The sequence below is a fragment of the Sinocyclocheilus anshuiensis genome, unplaced genomic scaffold (assembly GCF_001515605.1).
Source record: "Sinocyclocheilus anshuiensis isolate Anshui unplaced genomic scaffold, SAMN03320099.WGS_v1.1 scaffold508, whole genome shotgun sequence".
Lineage (NCBI taxonomy): Eukaryota > Metazoa > Chordata > Actinopteri > Cypriniformes > Cyprinidae > Sinocyclocheilus > Sinocyclocheilus anshuiensis.
This window is the reverse complement of record NW_015555744.1, coordinates 1,132,039-1,151,001: the sequence shown is the minus strand read 5'-3', so window position 1 is coordinate 1,151,001 and position 18,963 is coordinate 1,132,039. Positions and strand designations below refer to the sequence as shown.

General features: G+C 36.0%; 1 protein-coding gene and 1 pseudogene across 3 annotated transcripts in view; one reads left to right on the top strand and one right to left on the bottom strand.

Moving 5' to 3' along the window:
* Window positions 1-1,156: 1,156 nt before the first annotated feature.
* Window positions 1,157-16,959, bottom strand: LOC107673358 (trichohyalin-like; annotated as a pseudogene).
* Window positions 16,960-17,354: 395 nt separating this feature from the next.
* The window catches only part of rnf181 (ring finger protein 181), a 7,807-nt gene continuing 6,198 nt past the window's right edge, over window positions 17,355-18,963 (top strand). Inside the window, exons 1-2 of one of the 3 annotated variants that reach the window (XM_016466967.1) lie at window positions 17,355-17,466; window positions 18,023-18,120. In XM_016466967.1, the coding sequence (XP_016322453.1) occupies window positions 18,035-18,120 (86 nt within the window). In that variant the 5' untranslated portion in view covers window positions 17,355-17,466; window positions 18,023-18,034. The other 2 variants (XM_016466965.1, XM_016466966.1) reach the window with 2 other exon arrangements.

The following is an 18,963-nucleotide window of genomic DNA, read 5'->3' as shown; positions in this document are numbered from 1 at the left end:
GGAAAGCAACGATTGATGAATTTGATGAAATGTCACCATGTGCTCTAGAACTGGACAGACAGAGACGGCAGCACTAATCTTTATAACCGGTTTAACTATCTACACAACAGAAATATGATTCTTGGTGGAGATGCATGGGTATACAAATCGAAATCTATTGATTTCAGTCGTTCATATTACCTGGTTCTGTTTTTCTAGCTGATGAACAAATAGCACTTCTAAGTCTGGCTGCAATTATTAAACGACAGTAAAATAAGCTGCAAATCCATTTTGCCTGTGGTTTAAACATTGGCCTAAATTATTGTTTAAACATTTTGTTTTACCTTTTTGCAATTTATACATTTTGTCAAATGTCAAAATATAAAATTTGTAAATATTGACTATATTACACTATGACAGACATGTTTTTAAATAAAATCAGTTTGGCATTACACTTCTCTGCTTGTGACATTTTATTTATGCAGAAAAAAACATTCATACAAAATCATGAATTGTCTGCTTAAAGTTATGTTGTTCAATTACAATAATAAATCACATTAAAAAACAATTAACAGTTAAATGACCAGTTGTAAATACTGTTAGCTACACACTAAATCTGTTCATTATTTCAAAGTAAACTCAAACACAATTCTAAGATCAAGAATGATTCCTTTTATATCAAAGTTCATCTTTTGGTCTTTAACAGGCCTATTTGAAACATTCACTTACAGTGAAGGGCTCTGTCTGTCTGTCCTGACCATTAAACATCGCTCATGAGCTCTGCAGAAGTGGTATTAAAGGGATAGTTCACCCCAAAATGAAAATTCTGTCATTAATTACTCACCCTCATGTTGTTCCCGTAAAACCTTATATGCATCGTGGTAACTCTCGTGATCGCGCGGCAGAGAATGACATGGAAGAGAATTGTTGAATAAAGACGTTATTTTTGTTTTCCTTGCACACAAAAAGTATTCTCGTAGCTTCATAAAATTACGGTTGAACCACTGATGTCACATAGACTATTTTAACAATGTCCTTACTACCTTTCTGTGCATTGATCGTGGTAGTAACCTTGCTGTCAATGGAGGGTAAGAAGACGCTTCAGAACACGCTTAATTTGTGTTCTGAAGATGAACGAAGGTCTTACGGGTTTGGAACAACATGAGGGTGAGTAATTAATGACACAATTTTTGGGTGAACTATCCCTTTAATAATTATTTTTACTTGCACATGGTTTTCCTATAAAATCAACAATTTATGAACAAATTCTAGTGCTGAAAGTAAATGTTAAGAGATGGTCTTTGATGATCTTTGTAAGTGATCTTCTGTCCTATAGCTGTTCTGGGCGGCTGGAGCAATCTGCCAAAAAAAAAATAATAAAATTAACTATTAAAAAATATTTTTGATTTACTGAAATAAAGTAAAACATAAATGTTAAAATATATATATATAAAAAAAATCAATAACTTTTGACTATTAAACTAAAATTAAAATGTAAACTGAAAATTAAAAGCCAATTCAAATATATATAAAAAAAAACCCGATATAAAACTATAAAAACCATTAAAAATATTTTAAAGAACTATAATATATAAATAATACTGAAATAAAACTGTAAAATATTTTGTTAACTTTGTTAATAATCTGAGACTGGTTGATTTACCGTGTCCAAATAAGGCCCAGCCAGTTCTGTGGGATCCCTGTCCCACTTCACCGGGCTGGGGCAGCGGGTTTGGCTCTCTGCTCGAAGCTGAAGAATGCGACTCTGGAGGTGCTGCAGAAGTTTAAATGAGGTCAGGTCTTGGGTGACTCGAGAGTTTTGGACGTCTGTGTCACCCTGAAGAGCAGGGGGTGCCGACTGGGGTTCGTTGTAGTCTCGGCATTGCTGCAAAGAATCAGGGAGATGAACTTACTATGTGTTCTACTACAATCATAAATAATTACAGAGAGAGTAAGCATGCAAATGTTGCTTCAAGTATGTTTTCAGTTTGTATTTAAGCTATATAATACAAGTGATGTTGTTCTGAATATGAGTAATTATGCTAACATTTATACCAGCAGCATGATAGCGGTATACCTTTTCTTTTTTATTAAAATTATTAATAAGAGCTGAAATTTGAAATTGAAATAAAATATAAAATGTTGGACGAAATTAAATGTTGCCTTGGCAACTAAGTGAAATAAAACTTAGTTTAACATTTAAAATTAAAATGAAACTAAAAATATGAAGATAAAAGCTAGTTCAAAGTATAAAAACTATAATAGTAAATAAATATAATAACTAATAATTTTGTAATAATAAATACAAAAATAAACTGGCATTTACCCCAGTCAGATGTCTCATCTCATTCTCCAGTCTCTCCAATCTCTTCTGCTGCTCTGCTCTGGGCTTTGGGACCCTTCTGTTTAATACAGTAAGGTTATGGTGGATGTTCCAACAAGATTTTAATGTTCTTTTGTACAATTTAAAATCATGAGCCATGGTAGCCAGTTCGTTCATTTATTTATTGAGCAGTTCACTTGGTGCCATCGGTGAAATGAGACATGACTTATGAAAAAAATACGTTTTAATAACGTAGTGTTGTTCTACATGAAAGTGGTGGTTTTTTGAATACTGGCCTAATCACTCAACTTGTGAAAGTTAAATAGAAATAAGCATTCAAGCTCCACTTGAAACTGAGCATATGACGCACCTCTCCAGCTCAAATTTGTGTGCAAGTCTTGCAGTGGTTTTGTCTTTCCACTGTGCCATGTTGTTCTGCACCTGTCTGAGCTCATCATCTTTAGCCCGCAGCTGCCTGCGCAGATGGACACATGGTTCATCTGTATCACCATTGTTCATGCGCAGCTGTGCTCGAGATATGCCGCTCATTTCCTCAATGTGCTCCTACACACAGCAGTAAACAAAACAGAGACATAAATCAAGATATTAATACATTCAAAGAAATTTAGTTCACAGTTTTAGTTGCTTTACAATTATAATAAATTGTACATATTGTATGTGCAAATGGCAGTATACATGGATGAGTTTCTCTTTTAGAGCAGCCAGTGCTTGTTGCTTTTCCTCCATCAGCTGCTTTTTCTGCAGATGTAGCTCTTGCTCCTGAAACACACGAGCAGCGTCTCCTCATAAGCGCTGTGTTGCTGTGATTATGTGTATTTTCTTTGTAACTTTGTACCTTTTCTCGGCTGAGCTGCAGTACAGCTCGTCTCTGTGAGTTGAGCTCATTTTTTAGATCATTAATATGTTGTTGTAGGGCCTTTGTGAGGGACTGCAGGGTCTGAAGAGTTTCACTCACTGTAGGACTGAACCAGAAAATATTTAAATATACCAGGTTATAAAACATAACATAGTGTTACTAACAGTATAAGCTTAAAAGACTATAAATTAAAATGCTATATAAATTACTATTAGATTTGTATTCTTATTATGATAATTATTATTTTAATTAGGGGCCAAGCACCGAAGGATCTTAGGCACCTATTGTATCTGTTAGTTTTCTTCTTCCGCTCTGGGAGTCTATGGCAGCCCATAGAAACACTTGCAGGGAAAGTTATGAAATTTGGCACACAGCTAGAGGGCAGTCTCAATATTAAAGCTGCAGTCCGTAAGTTTTGCCTCTTTGTCGCCATCTCTGTTTGAAAACCTGGAATTGCAGCTGTTTGCAGAATTATCTAGCTTGCGTGGGTTGTGAGTCGGCACGGCTGCAGCGCGGATTAATCTAATGTTTTGAGGAGTATGTGTGGCAGTCAGTCACCACACCGGTGTGGATATTTACTGTATATCACAATCACAGATTCTAGCCTACATCTTGGAATATATGACCCAAATAAGCATTTTCACCGGATATTGTCATCTGAACAAGTAAGTAACAAGTCTGCCACGTTTGTTCTGACCAACTGAGGAAAAAGGCATTACAATAAATTGTGCTACCAATGGTGATTTAATCTAACGATCGATTAGCTCATATCACATCAAACCTTGCAAATTATTATTATTGTTATACTTTATTCTCAAATTGTTAATGTTAACATCAGCATTACGTGACTATGTGGATATAGTGTGTATTAGCGTGTAGATTTCAATTTCTGTACAGTCTAATCTCTAATTGTCATACCATTCGAATTTCATATTAAGAAATTCTTTTAACCCAAAAAGGAAATTATGCTCCCTTCGAACTGGTTTTATTTAAAATACAAATCTTGTGTAATCCCAGGCTATCTGTAATTAGAAGCACATTTAAAACTGGAATATAATTTAGTTTCATAAACACATAATCGTTTCTGGATTACAATCCGCCATCAAAATGATACATTTAATTATTCCAGCTGCTGTGAGAAAAGGCTATAAACGATCCGCCACCTGCAGGATCCTCACATGCGATATAGCCTAGTAGCCGGGACAACTTATTTATGTTTCCAGACGTGATGTAATGACGCAGTGCCATGCTCGAATTTCTCGCAAACACCTGCAGCTTTAACCACTGCAAATTTGGAGCAAATTTTCCTCTGATTCCTTGGCTCATGCCGAGTCGAATGCATACCAAAATTTAAATCTTTATAGGTCAAGAATTTTTGCAATTTTGAATTTTTTTAAAAATGTTGAAAATTTGAAAAATTGGCTGAGATCATCTTCAGACAATGCTGGCAAAAAGTTATGATATACAAAACCGTTTTCGTAAAGTGCGTTAACAAATTTGACAAAAATTTGGCACTTGGATAGAGGACAGTCACATCATTAACCACAGCAAATCGGAGTCTCTAATGCAAACTCTCTAGTGCCACCAACAGGCCAAATTTGCACTCATGTTTCTGCTAATAACTTTTGAAACATAAGGTCTAAAAGCAAAATAATTGTTTCCTCTGATTCCATGGCTCATACCGAGTCAAATGTATACCAACATTTACATTTCTATGGGTCAAGATTTTTCACAATTTTGAATTGTCCGAAAAATCTACTTTTCGAACTCGTCCTAGACAAATTGTTCAATTTTTCACCAAAATTGCCTCAGATCACCTTCAGATCATTCTGGCAAAAAGTTATCAAAAGCTTTTTGATATACCAAACTGTTTTCGTAAAGCGTGCTAACGAATTTGATGAAATTTGCACAAAAATGGACATGAGGCTATATCTTAGCAACGCTTTAGTGGATTCGGAATAAAAGTTGTAATGTATTATAACAAGCATGACCTGAGAGCACATGAGTAGTTAAGATCGGAACGGCATACCGAATTGAACTACGCCTAATTTCCTTTATTTTAGTTTTGGGCTTTTTAGATTTGTTTGCAAAATAGTCTTATGTCCCTTATTTGTAAGTTGCTTTGGACAGAAGCTTAATATAAATGTGTGTAAATTCAATGTAAATTGATAGAGATAGTAGATTATTTGGAAAGAGAGCAGAATCAGAGTATGACACAGGCTGGATTTGAACTTGCATTTCCCCACATTAGAACCAGTGCACTATGTCTTAGCTAGAAGTCTCTTACACGAACATATTGTATGTACTACAAATAAGTGAGCAGTACACCTGTCTGATGAGTTCTTGTTTTCAGCAGCTAGGCCACTGTGTTTAAGTAACTCCTGCAAGCAAACACACTCGCTGTGTATGTCCTGCACCCAGAGTTTGCTCAGCTGCTCAAGTCTGGCTGTTCTTCTCTTGTGTTTTTGGTCTTTCTCAGAGAGGGCTGTCCTCAGCTCCTGAAGCTCTTTTTCAGACCGCTGCAAAGTTCGCTTCAGACGCACCACCTCCTTCTCTGAATCCTGTAACAAAAAAACAGAAATTAACCAGAAAGAAATGATATTTTGCATAAATAAAATGAAGCCTATGTTTAGAACCACTGAGATTTTTTAATTCTGACATTGTCTTAGATTTGTCTTAAATCTTATTTTGTTAAAAAAATTGTGAGAAAATCCTATTGTCAAATTGTGAAACGTATCGCACGGTGAGTTAAGTGAATCTTTATGTCCCTAGAAGCAATATATCATCTATATACTACCATGATGTATAGCTATAAATACAAAAAAATCTATTTGCAAAGAAGACAAAAGAGTCTGCTAATGCATAAACGATTCAAATTAGTTGAGACATGTTAAATAAATCTTGATACAGTTGGGGGAAGGAGTTTATATGAATGTATCTCGGAGGGGAAGTGACTGTCTTTAGAAAAGTTTAGATGGTATTTTCTTTTCATCTTGCCTCTGTATAATGCATATTAAAGTAGTGTTCATAAGCGCAGCGCTGCTTTGTTTACAACAGTAACCATGAAAATGATGTATTTCTGCTGTTCCATAAGCGTTCCATAACTGCCATCTACTGTTTTTGTTTCGTTCAGATGTTTTCTGTAGTATAGTTTCACAAAGCAAAACATTCTGGTTTTGCTTCAAATTTCGAAATGATACAATCTAATCTTTGTTTGGGTCATGATTAAAATGCAGTAGTTTACTCTAATATTAAATGCAAAGAGCACAGGCAAAGCCTTAATTTGTTTTTTTTGAAGACATTTCTTTTATTTGTGTTAGAAAATTTCAATTTAGTTTTATTTGACATATTTCAATTTCACAAAGAAATATGCAGCATTTTGTCCAAGCAACAATAAAAAGACACCTTTTCATTTATAATTTGTTCTAATTTTGTTGAAATCATGAGAAAATCGTATCGTATCGCATCGTGAGTTGAGTGAGTATCAATACATCCCTAGCATCAATACATCAAATACTACCATGATGTATAGATATAGATACAAAAAATCTCTTTGCAAAGAAGACAAAGGAGTCTGCTCATGCATAAATGTACCATGCAATTAAAATAATATATTTATATTTTTTACACATGACCCTGACATGTTCTTGAGTCATTCTGTGAGATTGACCTATTTATTGTCTATTATTGAATATTTATTCATATAAATGTATTCAATGTAACCATAGCTGTTCTCATCTGGTTTACTTAAAAGTGTAAATGCAAAGAATAAAAAGACAGCTTCTGATACCACTTACTTTCTGAAGCTCAGTCACTTGACTCTGTAAGGCCAGTGCATTCCTGCTCTCCTTCTCCACTTCCATTTTCCCTCTCCTCACTGCCTCCTCTATTTGCTGCTCCAGAGTCCCACGCTGCTCTTTAAGAGCCTTATCTCTCTGTTCCTCCCACTTCCTTTCCTCTCGTTTCACAGCCTTTCGAATCTGTTAGATCAAATGACAAGAGATGCACTGGTTCTTTAGAGTGAACAAGAATTTAAACATGGGAGGGCAAACATCCTTGATAAATCTGGAACCTTTTCCTGAGTTTCTCTTTTGAGTTCCTCTGCTTGCCTCCTCATCTTCTCCTCATGCTGCTCTAGAGCCTCTTTGAGTCTCTTTATCTCCTCATCTTTCATCTGAAAGAGAAAGAAATGAATGTGTATATAAGACTGAACTGCAGTCGTGTCAGATATAAAGAGCACACGGTGTGACAGCTGACCTGGATGCAGTTGTGCAAGGACTCCAGGCTCTGTTTGTGAGTCTGAGCCTGGTCACTGAGAGCAGCTGATCTCAACTCATCCGCCTGCTGATGCACCTGGATTCACACATTAAACCAAATAGATTGGCGTTATGTATATGAATAATCTGTCTCTCAGTAGTCTCTCAGTAAATAAACCATATTACCTTTTGAAGCTCCTCTTTGTGGCTTTTGGTTAACTGCAACATCAGTTGCTCAATTTCTTGCACCTGAGAATGGATTGATAATCACATGTAATAAACAATACTATGCCCAGCTGAAAAGACCAGCACATATTGTTCAGACTGGTTTAAGGTGACTAGTGATAATTTGATGCTGGTCTAGCTGGTGAACCAGCATATAAATGTTTTTCATTAACATAATCTTTCAGAATATATTGTAAAATGTGATTTATTTCTGTATTGGCAAAGCTGAATTGTCAGCAGCCATTACTCCAGTCGTCAGTGTTACATGATCCTTTAGAAATCATTCTAATATGCTGATTTGGTGCTAAAGAAATATTTCTTATTATTAGCAATGTTAAAAACAGTTGTGCTGCTTAATATTTTGTGAAAACAGTGATTCTTTCTTTAGGATTCTAGTGAAGACACTTTTGATCAATTTAATGCATCCTTGCTAAATAAATATTAATCTGTTAAAGGGGTCCTATTATGCTTTTTCAATTTTTCAACTTTAGTTAGTCTGTAATGTTGCTGTTTGAGCATAAAAAAGATCTGCAAAGTTACAAAGCTCAAAGTCCAATTCAAAAGGAAATATTTTATTTAACAGAAATCACTTTTCAAAAACTACAACGAACGACTCGTTTGGACTACAACGCATATTTTCCGGGATTTGTGATATCACAAATACCGACGAATGGGACGAAACCTGGTTGAGCTGCACTAGAGAAGGCAACGAGTGTTCTCACTATGTCGGAGACACGCTAGCCTTACAAAGGCAGACGAACTTAGAGTGATTACAATCATCCGGGTTTAAATCGCGCTCAAATTGATTTGATTTTGACGCAATATTTACACTGAAGCTCGCAGGCGGCTATGGTAAAGGGCATGACATTTCCCGACCAGGCGCCGAGTGCTGCCAATCACAACACACACTGGCCCAGCTAACCAATCACAGCACATTTCGTATTTCAGAAGGCGGGCTTCATTTGATACAGGAGCTATTCGAGCCGTTCATGCCAGACTGGGGAGAGAGGTGTTGTAATAATGTAAAATATGTGAAAAATAATGTGTTTTTCGAACAACCTAGTATGAGAGCCTGTTCTAGTACACCCCCAAAACAAACAAAAAAAATCTTACTGTCTTGCTCTGTATTTCTCTCAGTTTAAAGCTGTGCTCCTCTCTCAGTGAACAGAGCTCCTGAAGAAGGGCTTCCTTTGTTTCTTCGGTCCCCTGCAAAAGCAGCTCCTTCTGGGCAACTATTCGCTCCAGCACGCCAAAACGCTTCACTCGTTGCTCTAGATCTTTTTGTGAAGACTGCACATGTGTTGTACAGTTACTGAAATTGATCTGCAAACTGTATCAGATGATGAAAACATTGTTATTGTAGATTTAGAAGAAGCAACAAAAGTGAAAACCTCCTTTATTTGTTCTTTTTCTCTGATCGTATCAGCCAGCTGCTCCTTCAGCTCAGTGCATTTCTGTCGGAGAGCCCTGCAGTCCTCCTCGCTCTGCTCCAGCTCCTGATTCACCTCATCCAGCCTCTGAGTGAGACAATGACAAAGAGATTAATCTATGTTTTTGATTATTTTGCTGGCAATATAAAATTAAGCAACAAATTAATCCAATTTTTATTTGGGCATTAAGTTTGCCCAAAGAACTACTTTCGTGGCTGTTCATCTCTCCTTTTACCAACTGTTCTAACACAAAAATGGCCAATTAAAAGACTAGATTAAAATATAAATAATAATTCAGTAAAACAGACAATTAGTCTGAAAATATTTTCAAGGTATTTTCTACAATATTGACTTTGGCTATGTATTTAATTCAAAATTATCTTAAAGTTTCACGTCTAATAGTGTAGTGTGTATAAGTGATCTACCTCCTGCATAGAGTCCAGTGTGTGTCTGAAACGCCTCTGTTCTGAGAACAGTTCAGATTTGGCATTATCCAGCAGTCTGTCCATCTCCTCCCTCTCCAGAACAGACACACTGCGGCTTACACACTGACAGTAAAAAACAAAATCATCAAATCACACTGAATGTCAAGCAGCATATTCATAATACATTCATTTACATTCAACTGACTGATTTAGAAAGCAGTGCATATGTTATCTAGCTACATACTGCATGGAGAATAACACAGTACGTATAGCAATGCATTCATTCATTCATTCATGATAAAAATAACAATGCAGATGTTTAATGAAACTCTAACAGGTATTTTATACTAACAGGCATTTAATATACAAGAGGGCTGATGTCATGGTTTCACTGCATTTTTGTTTCTTAACTAGAGTGACCTGTTGCTCCTGCAGATCCCTTACCTCCTCCAAGCATAAGTTCTTCTGGGCCTGCAGTCTTTGTAGCTCACACCTTTAGGACACACATACATATACATTGATCATTAAACATGGAATTTAAGAACAAGTGCCAATTGAAGCAAATGGGGTGAAGGTTCCTGTAAGCAGAACATACGTGATGTTCTGGACCTGGGCTCTGCTGTCCCTCACACTGAGCTGTAGAGAGAGATGCTCTCTCTTAGCTCGATCCATTTCCTCTCTCAGCTTCTCCAGAGTATGAAGTGTGGCCTGAAGAAAATATACCACATTTGTTTAATAAATGAGATTAGTAACATTTTGAATGAATAAATAAGTGAAATAACAGATTGATCATGTGATTTTCATACTGTTTTTTGCCGTTGAAGCTCAATAAGTGACATGCTCAGCTCATTGAGTTGATCTCCATCTACTCTGCTCTTCTCCCAATCTCTCTTTGTGCTCTGAAAACAATTCAAAACATAATTGCACGATAAATTATTCATCTCCATTAACTCTACTGACACTGATTAATACAGTAATTGTTTAGAGAATGCATTGTGGTCTCTTACAATGTGGGAATCATTACTTTTGCTTCGGTATAAACATCTAATTTTCCCCTTCCTGCCAGATGAATGTCTCCTTCTTCTGCAGTCAAGCTTTGACACAGCACCTTCACTACTCGTCTCCTCAACAGTTCTCTCATCATCAGAGCTACAACACATACAGAGTAATTTCTTATGAACATATTGTGCTGTTTCTTATAAAGATTATGCAACTTTAGTGACACAGGCACATAATATCTCTACATAAAAACTTCCAATGAAACTACGCAAACATGGCAGTAATAAGGGTCTTTGCCCACAGGCTACTAAAGTCGCATTTCTGAGTATACACACCCATAAAGAGCAGCATGGAATAAACACCACCACAGGACACATTATCCAAGCTGTCATAAGCTCTTCCTAAGATTGTCTCCAGTCTTAAATTGAACTCCAGTTAAATTGTTGAGAAGTACCTGAAGGATTGAAGATGGTTTTGAAATGGGCTGGTTTGTCCTGTACAGCATCCATTTCCTCTGCTCAGATGAAAGGCTATAGTGGCACACATAAGAACAGACAAACATTTTTTTTTTAAAATCCAGATAAGTTAATATATTATGCACCAATTACATATCTAAAAAAGCATTACTTTTAACATTATTGTGACATATACACTACTGTTCAAAGGTTTGAGGTCTAAAATTTTCTTTGATAATAATAAGAAATGTTTCTTGAGCACCAAATCAACATATTAGAATGATTTCTGAAGGATCATGTGACCTTGTTGACATTCAGCTTTGCCCGTACAGAAATAAATAACATTTTACAGTATATTTAAAAATAGAAAATAGCTATTTTAAACTGTAGTACTATTTCAGAATGTTACTGTTTTTACTGTATGTTTGATCAAATAAATGCAGACTTAGTGACCATAAAAGACTTCTTTCAAAAATATAATAATTATTATTTTTTTTACCAACCCCAAACAGTAGTGTAATTTAGTTGCATCATTGCACATCACAACAATGCGATATCACTGTGTAATATATGTATAAGAGTGAATTCAAATAAACCCCCTAAGCTGTAGTTTACAAGGAATGTAAAGAAAGATAACACCATATTTGCCATTGTATTCCTAGTCAGAGTTTACTCTATCGGCATATTTTGCGAAGTGTGTGTCTGTGGCATGCATGCAAATCATGCAAATGCAAATCACACATGCATTCAGCACACAAATAGAACACATGACATTTGACATGCATAAGTTAATATGTTGCCCACACCTGTACTTGTCCTGTTGCTATTTCCAGACTTCAGGTGCTGTCGAACCTGTTCTGAGCACACTGTGTCCAGATCAGTGTCTATGGTGACTGAATCAAAACTCTGCATGGGGATTCCTATCAGAGGACAAGGTTTTATTTGAGCATGTTTTCTGTCTTGCTTCAGTGATTCACAAAGGAGATATAACCATAACAGATCTTAAGAAATACAGATAGAAAAACAGGTCCTGCTGTACCTGTGAGGTGCCTCAAAGGTGTTCTGCATGGATGTTCTGGATCATTCTTAGATCTTTCATGGCAAGGGCTCCTCTGGGGCTCAGTGAGGTCTGTGGCGACTTTTAGAAGATTTGGCAAGCATGCTTTAAAAACATGAAATTCCTCTTACACATCTACTGTATATAATACTGTACACTGACTACACATCAATGAAGTATACTCTTAAAAATAAAGGTTCTATATTAGCATTAATTGTTCTATGAAGAACCTTTAACATTTATAGAACCTTTCCATTGCACAAAAGGTTCTTTATAGTGGTAAAAGGTTCTTGAGATTATTAAAATGCTCCTCACGCTATGAAAAAAACCCCCAGTTATTTTAAGAACTGTTCACTGAAATGTTCTTTGGGAAACACAGAATGGTTCTTCTATCTATGGCATCGCTGAAAAAAAACCCCTTTTGGAATACAGAAATGTAAATGAAAGTAAAAAGTGAATATTACATTTATATCCCATTTATTAGTAACTTTCTTCATGTTTCTGTAAGTAATCCTGGACCACAAAACCAGTCATAAGTAGCACGGGTATATTTATTATTTATAGCAATAGCCAACAATACTGTCAGACTTTGTTCCGTGTTTTGTGTGTGTTTTGCTCCCCAGTATATTTAAAAATAGAAAATAGCTATTTTAAACTGTAGTACTATTTCAGAATGTTACTGTTTTTACTGTATGTTTGATCAAATAAATGCAGACTTAGTGACCATAAAAGACTTCTTTCAAAAATATAATAATTATTATTTTTTTTACCAACCCCAAACAGTAGTGTAATTTAGTTGCATCATTGCACATCACAACAATGCGATATCACTGTGTAATATATGTATAAGAGTGAATTCAAATAAACCCCCTAAGCTGTAGTTTACAAGGAATGTAAAGAAAGATAACACCATATTTGCCATTGTATTCCTAGTCAGAGTTTACTCTATCGGCATATTTTGCGAAGTGTGTGTCTGTGGCATGCATGCAAATCATGCAAATGCAAATCACACATGCATTCAGCACACAAATAGAACACATGACATTTGACATGCATAAGTTAATATGTTGCCCACACCTGTACTTGTCCTGTTGCTATTTCCAGACTTCAGGTGCTGTCGAACCTGTTCTGAGCACACTGTGTCCAGATCAGTGTCTATGGTGACTGAATCAAAACTCTGCATGGGGATTCCTATCAGAGGACAAGGTTTTATTTGAGCATGTTTTCTGTCTTGCTTCAGTGATTCACAAAGGAGATATAACCATAACAGATCTTAAGAAATACAGATAGAAAAACAGGTCCTGCTGTACCTGTGAGGTGCCTCAAAGGTGTTCTGCATGGATGTTCTGGATCATTCTTAGATCTTTCATGGCAAGGGCTCCTCTGGGGCTCAGTGAGGTCTGTGGCGACTTTTAGAAGATTTGGCAAGCATGCTTTAAAAACATGAAATTCCTCTTACACATCTACTGTATATAATACTGTACACTGACTACACATCAATGAAGTATACTCTTAAAAATAAAGGTTCTATATTAGCATTAATTGTTCTATGAAGAACCTTTAACATTTATAGAACCTTTCCATTGCACAAAAGGTTCTTTATAGTGGTAAAAGGTTCTTGAGATTATTAAAATGCTCCTCACGCTATGAAAAAAACCCCCAGTTATTTTAAGAACTGTTCACTGAAATGTTCTTTGGGAAACACAGAATGGTTCTTCTATCTATGGCATCGCTGAAAAAAAACCCCTTTTGGAATACAGAAATGTAAATGAAAGTAAAAAGTGAATATTACATTTATATCCCATTTATTAGTAACTTTCTTCATGTTTCTGTAAGTAATCCTGGACCACAAAACCAGTCATAAGTAGCACGGGTATATTTATTATTTATAGCAATAGCCAACAATACTGTCAGACTTTGTTCCGTGTTTTGTGTGTGTTTTGCTCCCCATGTGCCCTCCTTGCCCATATTTGGTTAGTTTCCTGTTCCTGTCCTGATTATGTTGATTTAATTCCAGGTGTTCCCCGTTTATTTCCATTGATCCCAAGTGTGTCTAGTCATCCCCTCGTCTTGTCATGTGTTTAAATAGTGTTCCCTGTTTTTAGTTCAGCATCCGGTATTATGTCTTCATGTGCTACGTGAGTTCTCCTTGTTATAATTAAAGTTCTCTGGCTTGATGTACTGGTAAAAAATATATAGCCTGAATGCACTGTAAGTCGCTTTGGATAAAAGCGTCTGCTAAATGCATAAATTATTATTAATGATGTACTACTTGTCTCCCTCCGTTCCTTGCTCCGCATTCCACTCAGTAGTGCAACCGTGACAAATATAATGTATGGGTCAAAATTATAGATTTTTCTTTTATGCCAAAAATCATTAGGATATTAAGTAAAGATCATGTTTCAAGAAGATATTTTGATATATTTCCTACCGTAAATATATCAACTTAATTTTTGATTAGTAATATTCATACTAGTAATATTTGTACAACTTTAAAGGTGATTTTCTCAATATTTTGATTTTTACATTTTTTTTGCACCCTCAGATTTCAGGTTTTCAAATAGATGTATCTCGGCCAAATATTGTCCTATCATAACAAACTGTACATCAACGGAAAGCTTATTTATTCAGATTCCAGATGTATAAATCTCAATTTCAAAACCCCCTTTTGACCCTTATGATTGGTTTTGTGGTCCAGGGTCACAAATATGAATGGGAAAATCATTCATAAAACAGACCTTCTACAGTGCTCTGCTGCCACCTGTCTGATTATTTTGGTGCTATTTATCAGTGGTTTTTATCATTTTCCTCCTTCTGACCTATCACACAAGATCAGATAATAGACTAGAGAGGTAACTGTTTACTTCTCCTTGCTAAGTTTGAGTACCTGAGGCTGGCAGGACCAACATTTCCTCTCCAAAGCGTGTTGAGAAGTCCTCAGTGCAGACGCTGTCCATCGTGACGTCGTCCTCCTCATTTCCCATCCCTGCCACCTCAGCATTTCTCCCAAGAAGCCTCTCCAGTCTCCAACAACACTGCTCTACCCTGGACACGGAGCTCAAGCTGCCACTTTCCTCAGGACGCCACACATCTGTAGCTGCGACGCCAAACTTTGTCATCTCCATTGTCTGATGCTCTGTTTTGTCATCTTTGCCTTCTGATATTTTGAAGAGGAAATTATGATGGATTTATATGGAAGACACCAATAAACAGTCTGTAAGAAACTGTTTAGATTCTATAAAGTTTCAATTCTATTATGCTATAAAATAACATTAACGAAAGTAGAGGGGTGCCAGTGTAAGAAATATAATAACACTAGATTAACAAAAAGTAGAGACAGCATAAGTTATAAAATAACTAACTAAACTAGAGGGGAGATAGATTTAAAAAAATACGATTACATGAATTAAAGTAGGGGTATGGAATAAAAAATATAATAGGCCTAACATAAGATTTCATAAAGTAATTAACATTTATCTTGTGCATTTCTTTTGGAATTTTGTAAGAAAAAAAGTGTTTGTGTGCCTGCCATTTAAGCAGACTTGAATCAGATGTCTGTTTTAAAGCAGTGAGTAGGTTATTTACTCCTTGATTTGCTTAATAGAGGTCTACTTTGAGATTATGTTGACAAACATGTTTATAGTGCGTTATTTTCAATGTATTTATAATTGCTAAGTTTAGCGTGGCTAAAATATACAAGTAATTTCCATACAGTTTATCTGGTTGCAGTGACAATCTTCACATGCTTGCCGCTGATCAGTGTAATCATAGTAAAATCACGTAAACGGTGCATGAAGTATAAATTTGTAGGTGTACTATAGAAAAGCTAAAATGAGTTTGACTGACCAGATCGACTGGCTTGGCTCGAGCTCAAATGTCAAGCTATGCCTATGCCTAATATTCATAACTGTTCACCTTTGGAAAATTATTTGGTTATATTTACGATTACATATGGGAAAAAATTGCATGGACTACCTGACTGAATCCTGTCAAGGTTGGATGGGGTTTTATCATTGGTTGGAACAGTGCTACCCAAGCCTGTGTCTTTACTTACAGACTGACTCCGATCAAGATAGCCTGGAATATATAGAACATTAGGAAAACAACTGCATTTACTAATAATAAATAAATAAGACAAAATAAGAATAAATAAATAGGACATTAAAAATCTACTAAACATTCTATGATTATTATTGCAGAAAAAATGGTTCATGCTTACCCAAGAAAGGAAATTCATATCTCTTGGAGTTTGCTCCATGCATTCGGCTTTGGCTGTGGATCTATTGGTGGAATACAAAATCGGGACAAAATTCTACTCTGGCTATGACAAAAATAATACGCCATGCTTATCAATATTTCATCAGACTCTAAGTGCTTGACCTGTAGATGACTCAGTTGTGTGTCTATGGCATCCAGTAGTACATCACAGTGATCATGGGACAATGCCAGAGGTATAAGCCCGTAAACATCAACCCCCTCATCCACATCTGAGAAGAAAAGAGATATACAGCAGTTTGTACTACAGCAGATACAGGATAAGCATGAAAGGGAAATTTCGATGGTTTCTGACCTACAGAGAGCAGTTCATCAGTGTTTTCTCCAGATCTTTCATTTTCCATCGTTGTTCTAAAATGAGAAAGTTCATTTCTGCATGAGAATGAAATATAAAACTAACTTAGCTCTTTTAAGGGGGGAGTTGTTGGGTATATGGTTGCCTAGGAAACGCAGCAGAAGGGGTCCCCAACAAATACTAGGGACTCCTAAAGAACCTCATAAAGTCTAATAAAATACAACACTTCACAGATTTCATACGAGGATAATGCAAAGTTGCATATTTCACATATGTGTATTTACTTATGCTAATTAATAGCTAGGTACATTTCCAATACTTTTTCTCTCTTGCTGGGAAGAAAAAATACACATAGTGCAGCATGGTTTTATTCGTAGCTCTCACTGAATTAACAGTAATTAAATCAGTTTTTGCTTTGTTTCAGAACTCTCAAACATTGGCCGGGTTTTTAAACTAGGGTTTTACACTTACGTCAATGTGTTTCCACTCGAAGTTTTCTCTAGAAACGGGTCTGAACAGCAGAAATTGGTGTCCTCAGTGTCATGGCAACCACACACACCCACTAACTGCCTACAGGACTAGAAACTTGAAGAGATTTATTTTTGTCTGTGCACAATGCAAAGCTTTTTAATAAACACTATATATGTTGCTAAGTTTTCTAATTAAAAACAAACATTTATATAATTAACAGTGACATACATCTGCTGTACATCTTATTTAACACTAACAATTACAATGACAATGCTGGGGGATTTTTTAACCACACTCTGGCAACTCCAGTCCTCTCGCAAATATCGCGAGAGTTGTTGTATTCGCGCTGACAGTGCAGTGAAACAAGTTTCCATCCTGATGATTAGCAATTTCATAACCGTGGGTGAATTTACAGTAGGTCGAATTTCGTTTATTTAATTATTTATTTTTTTGTTTACACATTTAGACGAATAAGGTTAGTACATACTTTTTGAGATTTATTGATGTTTGGTAAATTAGAACTTTGAATTGTTATGCTGCTAGCCAGCTAGCAGTGGTATTAGTTATTGGATATTGATGTCAGCAGCATGTATCTTTTCAAAGCCATTGGATCTGTGAAAAGCTCAAATCCAAACACGTGTCTCTTTGGCTGTCAGTAAGTCTGAGAAGAGAAAGAGTAACCGTTACCTGACAATTACTCTTGAATAGTAAGCAGTTTAAATGTAGTAAATATAGTAAGATCATCGTAAAACCGTCACTTAGTTGGATCAGTGTAACATTGGTTTCGAAAATATAAACATTGGTTATAAAAGATAGTTGCTTAAACTCTCAACTCTCCAGGTTATTTTTATATGAGAGTGAACTAGCAAATTCATTGTTAGAACCGATCTTGAACCTTCAGGTTTCCACAACCACTCCGTTAAATGTCATTCAGATGGTCTTATGTGTTTATCAGGTGAAGTAGAAAATGGCCTCATATTTTGATGAGCATGACTGTGAGCCCACGAATCCAGAAGAACAGTACCGACAGAACGCCCTGCTGGAGCTTGCCAGGTAACTACTAGCTCGACAGTGCCATCTAGACCAACTCAAACTCGCCGATTGATATTGCAGTTTCTTTAACCAGGGTTTCCTTTACACAGTTTCTTTCTTTTCAGTGTGCAGGTGTACATACAGGGCCTAAAGCTAACTTTTTGCCACACCTGCCAATGGCCAGTGACATGATAAAATTTACCGGCCAATATTTTTTATTGTTTTACCGGCCATGAAACTCTTTTTGCAAAAACGGGCTGTTATTACTACTACAATGACTAAACATATTTACAGTGTTTTTAATTTGTCCTGCTGGTGCATTTTCCCTCAATTTTCCCTATTCATTATAGCCATTCAACATTACAGTATAATTGAAAGCCATTATTTTTAACATTTAACAGGCTCTGCAATATATAACAACTTTTAATTTAAGTGATTTTAAAACAATCTTCACATAAACTATATTATACATGCATAAACTACAGGTACATCTCAATAAATTAGAATGTCGTGGAAAAGTTCATTTATTTCAGTAATTCAACTCAAATTGTGAAACTCGTGTATTAAATAAATTCAATGCACACAGACTGAAGTAGTTTAAGTCTTTGGTTCTTTTAATTGTGATGATTTTGGCTCACATTTAACAAAAACCCACCAATTCACTATCTCAACAAATTAGAATATGGTGACATGCCAATCAGCTAATCAACTCAAAACACCTGCAAAGGTTTCCTGAGCCTTCAAAATGGTCTCTCAGTTTGGTTCACTAGGCTACACAATCATGGGGAAGACTGCTGATCTGACAGTTGTCCAGAAGACAATCATTGACACCCTTCACAAGGAGGGTAAGCCACAAACATTAAT